The sequence below is a fragment of the Scylla paramamosain genome, chromosome 21 (genome assembly GCF_035594125.1).
Source record: "Scylla paramamosain isolate STU-SP2022 chromosome 21, ASM3559412v1, whole genome shotgun sequence".
NCBI lineage: Eukaryota > Metazoa > Arthropoda > Malacostraca > Decapoda > Portunidae > Scylla > Scylla paramamosain.
The window spans coordinates 7,210,224-7,225,089 of NC_087171.1; the positions used below are offsets into that span (position 1 = coordinate 7,210,224).

At 36.5% G+C, this 14,866-nt stretch overlaps 1 protein-coding gene across 1 annotated transcript in view; it reads right to left on the reverse strand.

The window, feature by feature from the left end:
* Positions 1 to 14,569, reverse strand: part of LOC135110927 (retinoblastoma-like protein 1) — a 28,109-nt gene extending 13,540 nt beyond the window's left edge. The window contains exons 1-9 of the mRNA XM_064023610.1: positions 14,357 to 14,569; positions 11,524 to 11,666; positions 6,006 to 6,271; positions 4,786 to 4,911; positions 3,646 to 3,815; positions 2,951 to 3,202; positions 2,635 to 2,816; positions 2,144 to 2,354; positions 1,455 to 1,559 (exon numbers count right to left, since the gene is read on the reverse strand). Coding sequence (XP_063879680.1) covers positions 1,455 to 1,559; positions 2,144 to 2,354; positions 2,635 to 2,816; positions 2,951 to 3,202; positions 3,646 to 3,815; positions 4,786 to 4,911; positions 6,006 to 6,271; positions 11,524 to 11,666; positions 14,357 to 14,491 — 1,590 coding nt within the window. The 5' untranslated portion in view covers positions 14,492 to 14,569. The remainder of the gene's footprint in view (positions 1 to 1,454; positions 1,560 to 2,143; positions 2,355 to 2,634; positions 2,817 to 2,950; positions 3,203 to 3,645; positions 3,816 to 4,785; positions 4,912 to 6,005; positions 6,272 to 11,523; positions 11,667 to 14,356) is intronic.
* Positions 14,570 to 14,866: the final 297 nt, after the last annotated feature.

Genomic DNA, 14,866 nt, shown 5'->3' on the forward strand with positions numbered 1-14,866 from the left:
ACCAAATGAAAGTTGATTTACAAATAATCACAAAAAAATATCCCTTTTATATTTACAAACACAAAAATTGCATTTAGAAAGGAACTACAACCTCAATGAATTCTGCATAAGATCTGATCAGCCAATCAGGTCAGGTACAATAAAAGTGATGGGTCTACTACAGCGCCAAGTATGACCAGATTAGCTGTCAGACCTTAGTGAAGAGATAGATTAAAGGATATTCTATACTGCTGATCCTTACAAATATGGTCAGTTTAAGCCCATAGACTAGGATGCAAAGAAGCATTTTGAATCTTTTCATATTTTCTGTAACCAATGACTTGAACTGTTTGAAGGAGTACAGAGACACCTCAAACTAAATTAGCCACATTTTCTGATATTGCTACTTATTTTTTTTATGGAGTGGCATAATGTGCAGACATATTCATTTTTTTTAATGTTAAGACAAATGGTATATAATAATAATATATTGTTTCACTCCTAAAGGACCAGGGATGTCAATCGACATCTTTGCTAAAATAAAGCCAAATTATGATATTTTCTGCCCAATTTGCTAGCCCAGGCTATGACTACACTGGTTTCAAGTCAGACAGCAAGGGTTGTCAGTCTACAGCTAGCCTCCTTCATGGCCAGTTTCAAGGAATGTGATTCTGGTGCATCCGATTTGGCTCACTTGCCCTTGCATTTCCTTACCTCCACCGCAGGGCATAACCAGCCTGGTATGGTCAGTTAACCACACCATCAACCACTGTAATGCATGAGGGCAGAGAAAATGCACAGGTATGTGTTGTATGGAAAATCACAGAGCACCTGTTTTCTTTATCCACAAGCCATGGCCAGGGTGAGCTGATCAGATGCGCAGGCTGAGCCACAGTTAGCATAAACTGACACAACCTCATTCAACTCATTATATCCTTGTAACCATGGCACCCACAAACTTCAGAATGGAGTCATTTGAAAGAGGAGGAGTTGATTGTGAAAGAAATACTGTTTTCTTTCACTCATTCATTGTAGATTATGAGTAATAAGCATGTGAAAAATGGCTATTTTATGTGTTTTAAGCTTAACCAGTGGTCCTGGCTGTACAGTCAAATTACCCCCAACCCAGTCCTTTTAGGGGTTAAAGAGAAGCATCACCCAAGAACAATAAGAAACAGAATTGGAGAGAGAGAGAGAGAGAGAGAGAGAGAGAGAGAGAGAGAGAGAGAGAGAGAGAGAGAGAGAGAGAGAGAGAGAGAGAGAGAGAGAGAGAGAGAGAGAGAGAGAGAGAGAGAGAGAGAGAGAGAGAGAGAGAGAGAGAGAGAGAGGAAATTTATGTAAATACAATAGAAGCTAATTGCAGAAGAATTTTTTTCAGTAGGAAATGTCTTACAAGCATAACTGTAACAACAAAATTAAAATAACAAGAGTATTGACATGTCACAATTAAAACTGAGCACAATGACATTACTTACTTGCAATGACCAAGGAAAACGTCTTGGGTCATTGTATGACCTTAGCACTATTTCAACACAGCAGGTGAACAGAGTTTTATGGAACAACTCTTCTTGCAGAATCAGCTGAAAGAAAATTATGATTTTAACCTTGTTCATCATAAGAAAAAAGAAATACAATTAGGCAATAGCCATGCAAATGATCTAGATTATGATTATTATATTTCTGATTGGTGTTTTGCACCTAGCAGCCTCCACTCCAAACATCCCCTCCTTGCTTGTTGAAGACCTTCTCCTCTACTAACACTTTTTTCACACTCATACTCCTCTGCCATATTCTACCATCACTTACTTGGCCATATTCTATGAAGAGGCTTGGTTTCCCTCATATTTGTTTTCACAAATTCTTTGTTCATCACTCTATCAATCATACTCCAATGTATGCAAATATTTCAACACATCAACTCACTTTTCCTTATTTCAATACATTAACCCACTTTCCTTCCAGTTCCCTATTACACACTAAAGCAGGTATTATAGACCAAGGAAACAAACTTTTTAGGAAAAGATCACCAGATTTATGAAAAAGGAGGATTATCATAAAAAAAAAAAAAAAAGAGGGAACATGCATGGCATGAGAAACACAGGAAAGTAACCAACATGTTATATTCATATTAAAGACTTAGCATGAAGAAATAATGAGAGATTACCGTCAAGTCAACCCCTCTTCTCTTCTCATCCATCAATATATGTTCTAAAAAGGTGTAGTAGAGAATCTGTCCCATCTGCAACCTCATCTTGGCAAAGTCCATACTAGGCCCATTGTAGTCTTCAGTGGACTGTGTGTACAAGCGACAAAATGCTTCACTCATCTCTGTAACCAAGGCTGCAAGCTTCTCTTCCGGATTTTCTTTACAAGTTCTATGGGAGTGGAAAGAAAAGACAAATCTTGCTAGCCACTCATCTTCTATAGCACAGGGTTTGAAGGAAGAACAAATATTATTCATCCCATGCAATATACCATTAATTCATACTAATATTTTCCAAAATTTGGACCAGAATTTTATCTTGTTAACACAACTGATCTTAAAATGGCAAACCATTCTTAACTTTGCAATTAGGAAAACCTGAAGAGAATCAATGAGAGCAAAGACAGCATGGGCTATAATAATCTCGTAATTAACAAAAATGATACACTTACTTAAACATCTCCTGTAATTCATCACTTGCACTGTTTTTCCTGCCAGCAAGAAGTGCATAAAGCTTCTGCAAGCCAGAAGTGACCACTGTGAGGGGTGTTGTGCCTATATTTGGCCGGTTGATTGTATATCGGCGTCCGGTGATGGGAGTCAGCGGCACAAGATGCAGGTCACCATCAAATGACTGGAAAAGCATTTTTACCTTTCATTATTTCACCTAAAAACACTACTATTCATTGAAGGTAGTGTTGAATATCTATGACAGAGTAAATCAAAGAATCTCATCAAAATAAAATCAAAATAAAACCCAAACCATACCTGAACTAAATTTCTTCTGGCTTGTCTCATGGAAGATGTGTCAACGGGAGAGTCCAAGTGTGTTGCCTTGGTGGAGGGAGGAGATGCCCCAATGGAACCTGTCACCACTTCGTCTTCATTTAAGAACATTCTCTCGTCAAATTCACCATAACTTAGCAAGTATTCTTCATAGGCATTCTTCACCTCTTTCACATTGTGGTCAAAGTTGGCTTGTTCTAAGAGGCCAGTGCCTTCACCCCCTCCTTTCAGTACCTTGGGAGTGAGAGAAAAAAAAAAAAAAAAAAAAAAAAAAAAAAAAAAAAAAAAAAATACAAATAAACATTTACAGGATAATAATAATAATAATAATAATAATAATAATAATAATAATAATAATAATAATAAAAAATGATGTAAAGCAGTGCAATTAATCTTAAAGAATCTGAATAACACTCATTAGTGAAAAAATTTATCGGTTTACAATATATCTAAATTGTTTCAAAATCATGAAGTTCATTTCCATATAAGGATGATAACTTTAGCTACATGATACCACAGATTATTTGAAAATATTTTTTTTTAAGTTCTTATATGCCAAAAGGAAATGTCTGGAATGTATTTATTTTCATGTATATTTGAATAAAAGCACATACTTTCTATATTCTAAGCACTAGAAGAAAATGATGCATTCTCAAAAAATTTTTCTTTTGAATTACTTTTTTGTCAATGAGATCCCTGATGTGTTTGTTCCAGTAGTACTCTCTCACCACTTTGGTCTCAACCAGCACCCCATCAAACTTCTCACACAAATAATCCATGATGGACACTGGCCATGATGAAAGTTCATTCCCACTTGACTCACTATTCAAGAATTCAGCTGAAATACCTGTGAATTACAAAACGATGTTACAACTGTTCATGAAAGATGGGGAGCAAAGAGAAAAAGCAAAAATCCTATGCACCCTGTATCTTAGAAGACATTATTGATGATTAAGGCAGATGGCTGGAAACCCCTTCATCATCAATTTTATGTCACACTCATGCAAGCATATTACATGATCTAAATGTGTCAAAAATTAATTAAGGTATTACTTCATAAGAATGAGAATGTCTAAGAGTACATGTAGGTAAGACCTCTTGTAAGGCAGTTTAGGTTGCTTGGCATCCACTACAGATTAGTTATAGACTACATTTACTATTGCATAGCAAAGTACACAAAAAGTAGTGCTTGATGATTTGCTTTTATTCATCTACCAAAAATAAAGAACTGAAGATGTCAATACTAAACAATAACTAGTACATATGACAAGCAATTTTTCTTCAAACAAAATCATGCTTGTCTCCAACATGTTGAATCACATTCATGAAATCCATTCCAAATATAAATTTCATCACCCCTGGTTAGGAGACACACATGGAGACTATGGCCTTGACAGGAAAGCATATATAGTAATTAAAAAGAAATGTATTGTTCAAATGTACTGCTACAAAAATACTTGTATTTTTGTAGCTTGTACATTTGAGATGTAAGCTTAAATTAAGACTGGTTAACCTTTTTTCCTGTAATAATCAGGCATCATCATTATATGTGATTGAACACACACACACACACACACACACACACACACACACACACACACAGAGAGAGAGAGAGAGAGAGAGAGAGAGAGAGAGAGAGAGAGAGAGAGAGAGAGAGAGAGAGAGAGAGAGAGAGAGAGAGAGAGAGAGAGAGAGAGAGAGAGAGAGAGAGAGAGAGAGAGAGAGAGAGAGAGAGAGAGAGAGAGAGAGAGAGAGAATTTTATTACTTTACAAGTTAAATAAATAAGCTAAAAAAAAAAAAAAAAAATTGTGTTTACCTTCACACTCTGGATTGATGAGATCTTTGCGGTTGGAGAGCACAACATTTCTGTATATGAGATCAATAGATGCCAACAACAAGGAATAACAACTCACAAGATCCTGTGGGATACTTGGATATTTGCCTGTAAGGAAAAAATAAATAAGTAAATTTCTCAGTATCTCATAAGAACATAATAAAATATGGAAAACTGCAGAAACCACCAAGCCTACATGTGGCAGTCCCTGTATGAAACACACCTACCTATTTCCACCTCATAATCTGTAAATTTGTATAATCTACTGTTCCATAAAAACTTTGCACTAACAATAAGACTACTGAATCTGTACTATTAATCTACCACTATATCTGATAACCAATTCCTGTATCAGAGAGAGAGAGAGAGAGAGAGAGAGAGAGAGAGAGAGAGAGAGAGAGAGAGAGAGAGAGAGAGAGAGAGAGAGAGAGAGAGAGAGAGAGAGAGAGAGAGAGAGAGAGAGAGAGAGAGAGAGAGAGAGAGAGAGAAACTTCTAATTGAGATTTTTTAGCAAAAACAACCCATGTTCACAGCAAGGAAAGGTAAAGTAACTATGTTCACAGCATGGAAAGGTACAGTAACCATGTTCACAGCAGGGAAAGGTACAGATGTCACTGATCAATGAAAATTTATCTGAGAAATTATGTCAGGCAGATAAGTCTGCCTCTTCTCCCTGAACTGCCTTAATCCTAAGCTGACTCTTTGGTAAATGAAGCTGAAAATACATGACAGTTGCCAATGTAAAGCTTAACGAAGACAGAACACCATGAGAATACATGATAGAGTTGCCAATGTATGGCTCAACAAAGAATAAAGAATTTCAATAATAGGAAGTATGAAGATGGAAGTGAGAAAGGAACAAGCCCAAGGCCATCTAGCTAAATTTTAAGCAAAAGTCTGAATTAAATAAAATGGCAATTTAAATGAAATAAAGGAGGAAAAGATGAAGAAAATTAACAGTAAGAGCATGAGAAATATTTCCATTATAGGTAGGCAGGGATCTATTCAAGGAAAACTGCATCAATCCACAGAAAACACTGTTATTGCAATGTTCTCATTACTAAGGTACATTATCATAAATTATGAAAATGTAGATATGATTACAGTTCTTTACAATCAATTTGATGGTGCAGTGCACCTTTTTCTACGAGCACACAGCATGCAAACTACTAATTCAATACCATTGGTTTCAATAACCTCACCTTTAATCAAAATGTAAAGTGTCCAACAGAAGTGGAAAAGTTCTGTTGAATTGCACGGGGGTCTCCTTTGCTTACGAGATCTTGGAGGCCGAGGCTGGTCATTCAATGGATTTTTAAATAAATCTAAAAATATAGGTTTATACTTCTTGAAAATATTATTGGAGACTGCAAAGTTTCTCTCCAAAAGATCAACTCTTCGACAGAATCCTTCATCAAAATGAGACATTGCAAGCCAGGATTTCATCTTCTTGATAAATTCTGTCAAACTGAAGGAGACAAAAATTAATCTGCGATTCCATTAAGACATGTATGTGATCTACATATAAGTAGAAGGAACATAGACAAAAAAAATAATTCAATGACACTTATAATACTGCTAATCAAAATTCATTAGAAACTGAAATCCATGCACACCATCTTTTGTTAACTTTAAATTATGCCCATTTTAAAAAGCATTAAAGTAAAAGAATATGATAAAAAAAACTACTTATAAACAACAATGTAATATTTGATCACTGAAGAAAGAGGGTGGATGAACTGGGAGGTGGATGGTCATGGTGAATGATGAGGATGAATGGTGTAAACATCTGAACAAAAACTTCTTGAACTAAAGATTGCAAATAAGAAACTGAGTAAATGGCACTCAAATGATATGCCCAAGTGATATAAAGTATAAAGACAAGACATATTAAAGTAAACTGGGCACATGATAGAAAGCCTGCAAAGATGTAAATGGGTGAAAAGGTTGAGAGAAGTAAATCTTGGTGACAAAGCTAAATGGGGTAGGCCTGGGGAAACAAAGAACAAGACCATATAACAATTTAATGGTTTCATGCATAAACAAAAACTGATTATGGTCATAAAGCTTGGAGAACTGACACTATGTTAACAAGGCTGACACTTTCAAACATGTATACAGCATTCTGAAACTGTCATGAAAATAAAACTTAAACTGTGTATAAGCAAAGTGAGGTTGATTGGGGGAAGTTATAAGTTGTTGTATCATAGTGAAGATGGAAGTGGCACAAGTGGCACTGAAGGGGAGGTAAAGAAAGAGTGGTGTGAATGAGTGTGAATGTGAAAGTTGTGTGGTTTGTCTTGGCTACCCCTATTTTAAGAAGACAGCCTTGATGTGTACAGTTGGCACCAAAAAATGTAACAACATCCTCAGTCGCTTTCAAAATATGTACACCATTCAACTCATTAAATACAGTTGCTTGAGGGAAGACAGCAGTGGTAATATCTTACCAGGCAACTCAAGACAGACTGTGGCCTTGGATACACTCACACATTAGCAGTTTTAGTATAAACCTGAGAAATGAGTGACAAGATTTCTTTTTTTGTGCATGCATTCCTGAGTTGACTTCCACAAATTACTCTTGCAAATCTTTCTATATCACCCACCAATGGTCATACAACCCATTGCTGGTGATGAAACAGCATCTGTGGTTAACTTGTGCCAAGAAATATAAACAACTAAAGGTAAAACTAGTATTACTGGAGTACCAATGAGTAGAGGTTCCAAGATGGTGGCAAGATGTCTATCCCAAAGCTTAAGTGAGGCCATGATGAGGAAAGAAAGTTGCTCAGCTATCCTTGAACATTATGAACTGAAATAGAACATAATCCTCACCTTGCAGCAAAAATATTGATATTCTTGGTGTGGGTCTTCCAAATTTTCATGGTCACAATCTATGGCCAATCGCACAATGTTTTTATCACCTTTTTTGGCACCAACTGCATATATGTATGTATGTATGTATGTATGTATGTATTATTATTATTACTAAAATGATTGAGGAAATACCTGATGAACAAAATGCAAAGGCAAAAGCAACTTGATGAAATGGAGGAAGTAAAACAAGAGTGCAAGGGATCAGCAGGAAGTAAAGAAAGCCAATAAGATGATGTAGGGAAGCAAAGTAATAGCTCCAGATAATATAACAATGGAAGCATGGAAGAGCTTAGGACAGACAACAGTGACTTGGTTAATGAGACTGTACAACACAATCCTGGTAGGTGAAGGGATGCAAGAAGAGTGAAGAAGTAAGCTTGTTCCAATTTATAAGAGCAAGGGTGATGTGCATACCTCATCCTAAAGACTAATTGAGAGTATCAGGACCATAGGGACTCAAGCACCACTTCCCCAAATATGGAGTTACACACACACACACACATACACACACACACACACACACACACACACACAAAAAAAAAAAAAAAAAAAAAAAAAAAAAAAAAAAAAAAAAAAAAAAAAGGTAGTGCTTCCTCTGTCTAGCCATGGCATTTGCAACACTGTTTTCCAGCTTCTATATGGTTGAAAGTACTGTAGTAGCAAGTTGAGTCATGACTTATTGACTTGGGATCCAGGTGTTGTGAGTAGTGGTTGAGCCAAGGGGAGCATTCATTCAGGGACCAGCTGGGCTCTAGTCCAACGAGAGGGAACTAGTCAGTGGGAGTGTGCGACGCACAGTGCATAATTATATCTCACCCAATCAGCATTTTCTCCATAAGACATGTGTCACCCTGAGCCAATTACTGCACTGGTTACTAGCCTTCCTCACGCTTCCTCCCCCCCAGTCCTGCCCAAACCTTATTCATACCCAACCTTTTCCTCCAACTAACCAGCGCCACCTGTTTATCCTTTATCTTACCATCATTACCAACTCATTATTTTAATGACTTCCCCTAACATAGTATTCATTCATCCTTCAATCTGTTGCTTTCTTTTAAGTAACTAATGTACTGTAGTACCAATACTAATATTTTCTCGTATTTTTTCAATACTCTGAGCCTGTGATACTTTTCCTTCAAGTAGTTTATTGTATTATTTATTACTGTTATTATTATTATTATTATTATTATTATTATTATTATTATACTATGTTCTTTTGCTGTTGTGATACTAGAAAGGTGTTAAAAACTTTATTATTTACTTCTGGTAAAACATTTTATTAAGATTTAAATCCCAGGTCATGCAAAAAAATGTACAAAGTTAAAGGGGATTAAATTTTACGTGCTAGTGTCCATACGCACCCTACATTTATTTTTATTTTTTTTGGTAAAAAAAAAAAAATTCTGAAGAGCAGACCTTTCTTCTGAAACTTAGTTGAAATTGATATCTTTCTTAGAAGTGGTGTTATTGTTGATAAACTTTAGATGCAGTTTTTTCAATTTTCTTTTTTTAAATGTCACTTCAGCCCCTAAGGTCCTGATGCTCTCAATTCATATATATATATATATATATATATATATATATATATATATATATATATATATATATATATATATATATATATATATATATATATATATATATATTGGCAATGCTTCTTTTTGGGCTCACTATGATTAATCAATTTGGAAATCCATAGTTTTGAGCATACTCGTATATCAAGTTGTTTCTCATCTTCACCTTTTCCTACTGGGAAATTTATGACTACATTACAATGCTTACACGTGTAAATAAAACACACACCTGATCAAACAGATGGAAAGTGGAGGGAATAAGGTTGGTAAAGAACAACATCAATCAGCTGCAATATACTGCACAGCCCAGGTGATTGTTGATGCACTCACGTTTTGTATGCCATAGCACACTCCAATGTGGTAGCATGAGGATGGCACCTTTCAAATTGTATACATCAGTACATGATGATAGAATACATGATAGGATGGGTATAAGAGTACATTTGTGCAAAATGGACAAGGTTGCATTGCTACACTTGTCAGGGAGACACATTTTTTTTTACTGGTCTTTATATGAATACGCAATTTAACCCATAGGAGCCACAAATTGAAACTAAGTGGTTCTCAATTCATAAAGAAATGATGGGAGGGCCCATGCATGTGCTCTCTGTGTCTCTCTAAGCTTCCTACTCATATTTGGTTGAATGTTGTACAGTATTCTCTCAAGTTTTGAGACTGGCTTCTTCTAAAGGCATAGCACTAAACTCAAGATATTGAAAACAATAGAAAAACACTTATTTATTCTGGCTGCATATCCTAGACTTGTGTGTGTGTGTTTTCAGCACATTCACAACATGATTTGGCGATGCAGGAGTGCAGCATCATTGCATCTAATAATTGTGAGTGTCTGTGTGTTTTATCCACACATCTGACAGTGCAGTGGTAAAGTGCCATCACATCTAAAACTGTGCACGTGTTTGTCTTCATATCTGGCGGAGTGGTGGGTGCAACACCATTGCATCTAAAACTGTGTGTGTTTTGCCTTTGTATCTGGCACTGTGGCAGTGAAGTACCATCAAATCTAAAACTGTGTGCGTGTGTGTGTGCATGTGCGCGTGTGTGTGTTTTGTCCTCATGTCTGGTTGTGTGGTAGTGCAGTGCCCATCATATCTAAAATGGTGCGAGTGTGTGTGTTTTATCCTCACATTCAGAGTACTTCCAGGGTGCAGCACCATCACGTTTTGCCACAGTAATGAGACACCTCGCATTGGGTTGTGGTGTTTTTTCACAATGTGGCAGCACTGTTGCTGGTCTTCCTTTCCCCCCTCTCTTGTATGCAAGCGGGTGTGACTTGTATTGTGGTTAACAAAAGGTTTATCCACATAATTTGTATATTTAGGTATGCAAACTGTACACAAAAATTAATATACAATACATAGCATATATGCATTTATTTTTGCTATTTGTGATGCCAATGGCAGGAAAGCATGACCCATATGCAATAAAAGTGCAAAACTCAAGGAATAATGCACAAACTCAGGATATTAAGAATTTAGGACTCAACATGAAACTCAATCGCAAAACTTGTGGGTATTGAACTTGCAGAGGTACTAGTGTATTTAGGTGAACACCAGTGATAACAAGGTATAATGACTAAAAGGTACAACTCAAAAGAAATTGGAGTTGAGTTAGCTCATACACCAATCATTGTACAGTTTTACACTTTCTACTCATCACTGTGCAGCTTCTACTAATAGGACTACTGCACATTTACATTTCCTGGTAAACATAAATGCTGCACATTTACATTCTTTGTTAAACATAAATGCAATGGAGATAACAGAGGCATCATCTCCTGTATCAATGTCAAGGTAGATACAACAGAAAATGGGTTTCCACTCCCCTTACTCTATTTTGGCCACATTTTACAATGTATAGGGAATAACATGGCAGTACTGATAACAGATCCAAATCATGAAAAAGAATCCAAAAGAAGAATAGGGACAGGATGAAGAAATTCTGGTAAACAAAGTGCTGTTATAAAAAGTAATCTTCCACACCTACTGAAGAAAATCAATATATTATACAAATTCTACCATATATACTGGAATCTTGCTGAATCTTGGAATCACTGAATGAGAATTTTGCGTACACTATTGAAATGGGATAAATACATAGATAATAATGTTTAACATTACATGAATAGATAAGAACAGGGTCTTGGATTAGAGAGAAGAAGTTGAAGGTAACTACAATAATAAGAACACTTGTCAGATTACATTAGCTTCAAATCTATGGTTTTATGCCTACATGGGAGCAGACCACTTACGGTAGGTTGCAGTGCTGCAGCATGCGAGTGAGGGAGACACAGTTCCCTTGGATCATGTTGCCTGGACGACCTCCCACAGTGGGCACGGACCGTCGCCGGCATGCAGCATATAAAGCACATGCAAGCCATGTCAACTGTTCACCCTGTGAATTATGGAAAAATCTCATTAATCTCATATACATTCTGTATCTTACATACTAAGTGACACAACCATGCATTCCAACACATATGATAATCTTATCCACTGTTAACTTCGTTGTCAAACTAAAATATGCTTAATGCAACTACTGTTGTAACCTTTATGACAAAAACTTCACAATTAAGTCAGTAGTAAGTCAATGTAATAAATATGAAAGTGTATAAAAATATGAAATGTTGTTTCAGGGATCAGAGAGAGATATGTATTTAAGTGGCACTACCTTCTGCTCTCTCTCATTACACTATTATCTATCCCAATTGCATGTACCTTCCTCAGTGACTTCCAGAGAGAGAGAGAGAGAGAGAGAGAGAGAGAGAGAGAGAGAGAGAGAGAGAGAGAGAGAGAGAGAGAGAGAGAGAGAGAGAGAGAGAGAGAGAGAGAGAGAGAGAGAGAGAGAGAGAGAGAGAGAGAGAGAGAGAGAGAGAGAGAGAGAGAGAGAGAGAGAGAGAGAGAGAATCATAGCCTTTAAATTTAGGTTTTTATCTTCTGAACATTATGTATAGCCATGATCAACAGAGAAAGAACCTGAGCCTGTGTTGGCAAACATGATATGAGGTGTGGGGTGTAAATGGGGTAACCTGCCATTTTTAGTTTTGAGAAAATCATGTTTATAGGAAAGTTTTCAAAATCCTGTCTGTAACTGCCATTTATTGTTGGATTTCAGAGTTTTTGTGATCATAAAAAAAGCTTGAAACAAGAGCCATTGGACTACATAAAGAAAATTACCATAACAAGAATTATGCTTCCTTTCAGGTTGAAAACATAGATTTCCGCATCTGTGTGTTCAGATATTGCTAGTTATGTTGCATTTTTCTTTTGTTTTTTAATTATTTATGTATTTTCACATTTTTAGTCAAGATAACTTTCATCAATGGACATCTGATAACATAAAAGACAAATAACTCAGTGCAAAAAGTGAAGCCTCATTTTCCAAAACCCCCAACACACTATAAACTTTCCTGCATGCTTTATTGATCACATTCTTGTACTGCACTGTATATTTAATAGTTCACAGCACTTGACATCACACTGATGGAAGTAGGGAACAACCATGCTCCTTTTACACTATATGCCTCATATATAATGCATTACAGTCAGTTTCAAACCAAATGAGTAATTTCAAGTGTTGTATGTGCTGACAAACTAAGGTCCATATGCATGTACATGTATGAACTCCAAGTAATAGGACTGTATCTCACTATATAAATTGATGACATATTTAAGAACCTCAATAAGACAAAAATGCCAAATTACACGGATAAGCTAATAACTGCTGAGCCACAAGTTCTAAAGGCATGTGCATACTCTGACAACAAACTTTTATGAGCTGAGCAGAAAAGTTCTAGATATCTACTTCCAAACCAAATGTGGTGTGTGGGAAAACAACAGGCATGACAGTCTGATTACAGCCCAGTACTCTTTGTTATTGCAGTAAACTTCCTGCAGTAACATAGCCAGGAGAACAAGTATGTCATGGAAGTGTCATGTATAGAATGGGACAAGAAGGAAACAGCATATGGAAGAATGTATTCGTTGTCACATGGGTAAACGAAGGAATAATCAATTAGATGCACCATTATTGTGACAGTACACTATTTATCTCTATTTCATAAACCATTATCTTATCTCTCTATGTGCCAGGATTTAAAGATTTTTCTACTTAAAAAATTACTTAGAAATGAACATAACAGAGTTAATGAGATTTTGTGGAAGTAAATAATAAATACACAAAGCAATATTAAAAGTAAATGAAGAATACAAACAAGTCATTCAAGTATACATGCAAAGCTCACTTCACGTGAGCTCAGATAACCAGACTATTTAAATTTATCTTTAGATAGTAGATGCAATCAATGTCATCTCTGGTACAATGTTTCTATTACAAGACCATGTTAATATTTAATAAGCTTCCTTCTCTGACAAAATTCTGAGTATACTGTGATTATGTATACAATAACTATTAGGATTAAACACGCACATACACACACACACAAATAAAAATCCTTCAAATTAGCTATATTACCAATTATTAACCATTCTGGATGAAATATCAAAATAATATATCACTAAGGTCTATCAATAGTGATGCCAATGCCCAGCCAAGACTACAATCAGATGGCATATTTAGCAATACGTCAGATTTTTAAATAAACGGTTAACACTTCGATATAAAACTTTCATACAGGTTTTTTTTTGTGTGTGTGTGTTGGCCTGGGCTAGTGTTTCGTCAAATACAACTACAAGCACCTGCGACCCTGATTTCTCTATTGGTCGAGGGGGAAGGGAGAGACCTGAGACTCGAAAATACATAACTCGACTACTTTCTGACTTGCTTTCTCTAGCTCGAGAAATGCCGTGGTCAAGAACCGACAGATCCAATGGGAAAAGTACAGTGAAAAACTGACAATATTATGGGAAATAAAATATGTGTATGTGTCCGCCCTAATGTTTATGTATACTTTGCACCCCACATCCACCCATTGTACAGGTGACAATGGCAACGTTCATCTCCACAGGACCAGTTATTGGCGTCCACAGCCTCGCCGGTTGAGGTGACCCAGCGCGGCACACTCGGCGTCTCAAACCTCCAAGGCAACAAGTGCACCAACCAAAACAAACCCAAGTCTGGCCTACCTCCAAGGTGTATTTCAATTTGATATTCTCGTAATTCGCCCAGGCTTCATCAGCTGTCACTTGGTCTAAGTTTAAATCTAAGGAGAGATCGTTGTATTTTCTTTTTATGCTTGAATTTGAATCACTTTCAGTCATGTTTGGCACGGTACGAGCACACGGAAGGCCGCGTCCGCCTCCCAACGTGCTGTGTGATAAGTGAACCACGCCAGTGTTACCAGACTTTCCACACACGCCGCGCCAAAGCCTAAAAAAATAGCCCAACTTTAAAGGTAGGCCAAGTTTGAAATGCTGTTATAGATATTATTTTTATTTGTACAACTATGTGTTCTGCACATTGCAAACCATAAAATCACTGCGAACATTGCAATCAACTCTATACTTGGCTGAGGTACTCCAGTTTAGAAAATGACTAGTACTTTTAAAGTTCATTATGTGGAAAATTTACTGTAGTTTCCTGTTATCCCACAATAACGGAAAGCATGCCAAATAGAAGCATAGTAGTTGAGAAAC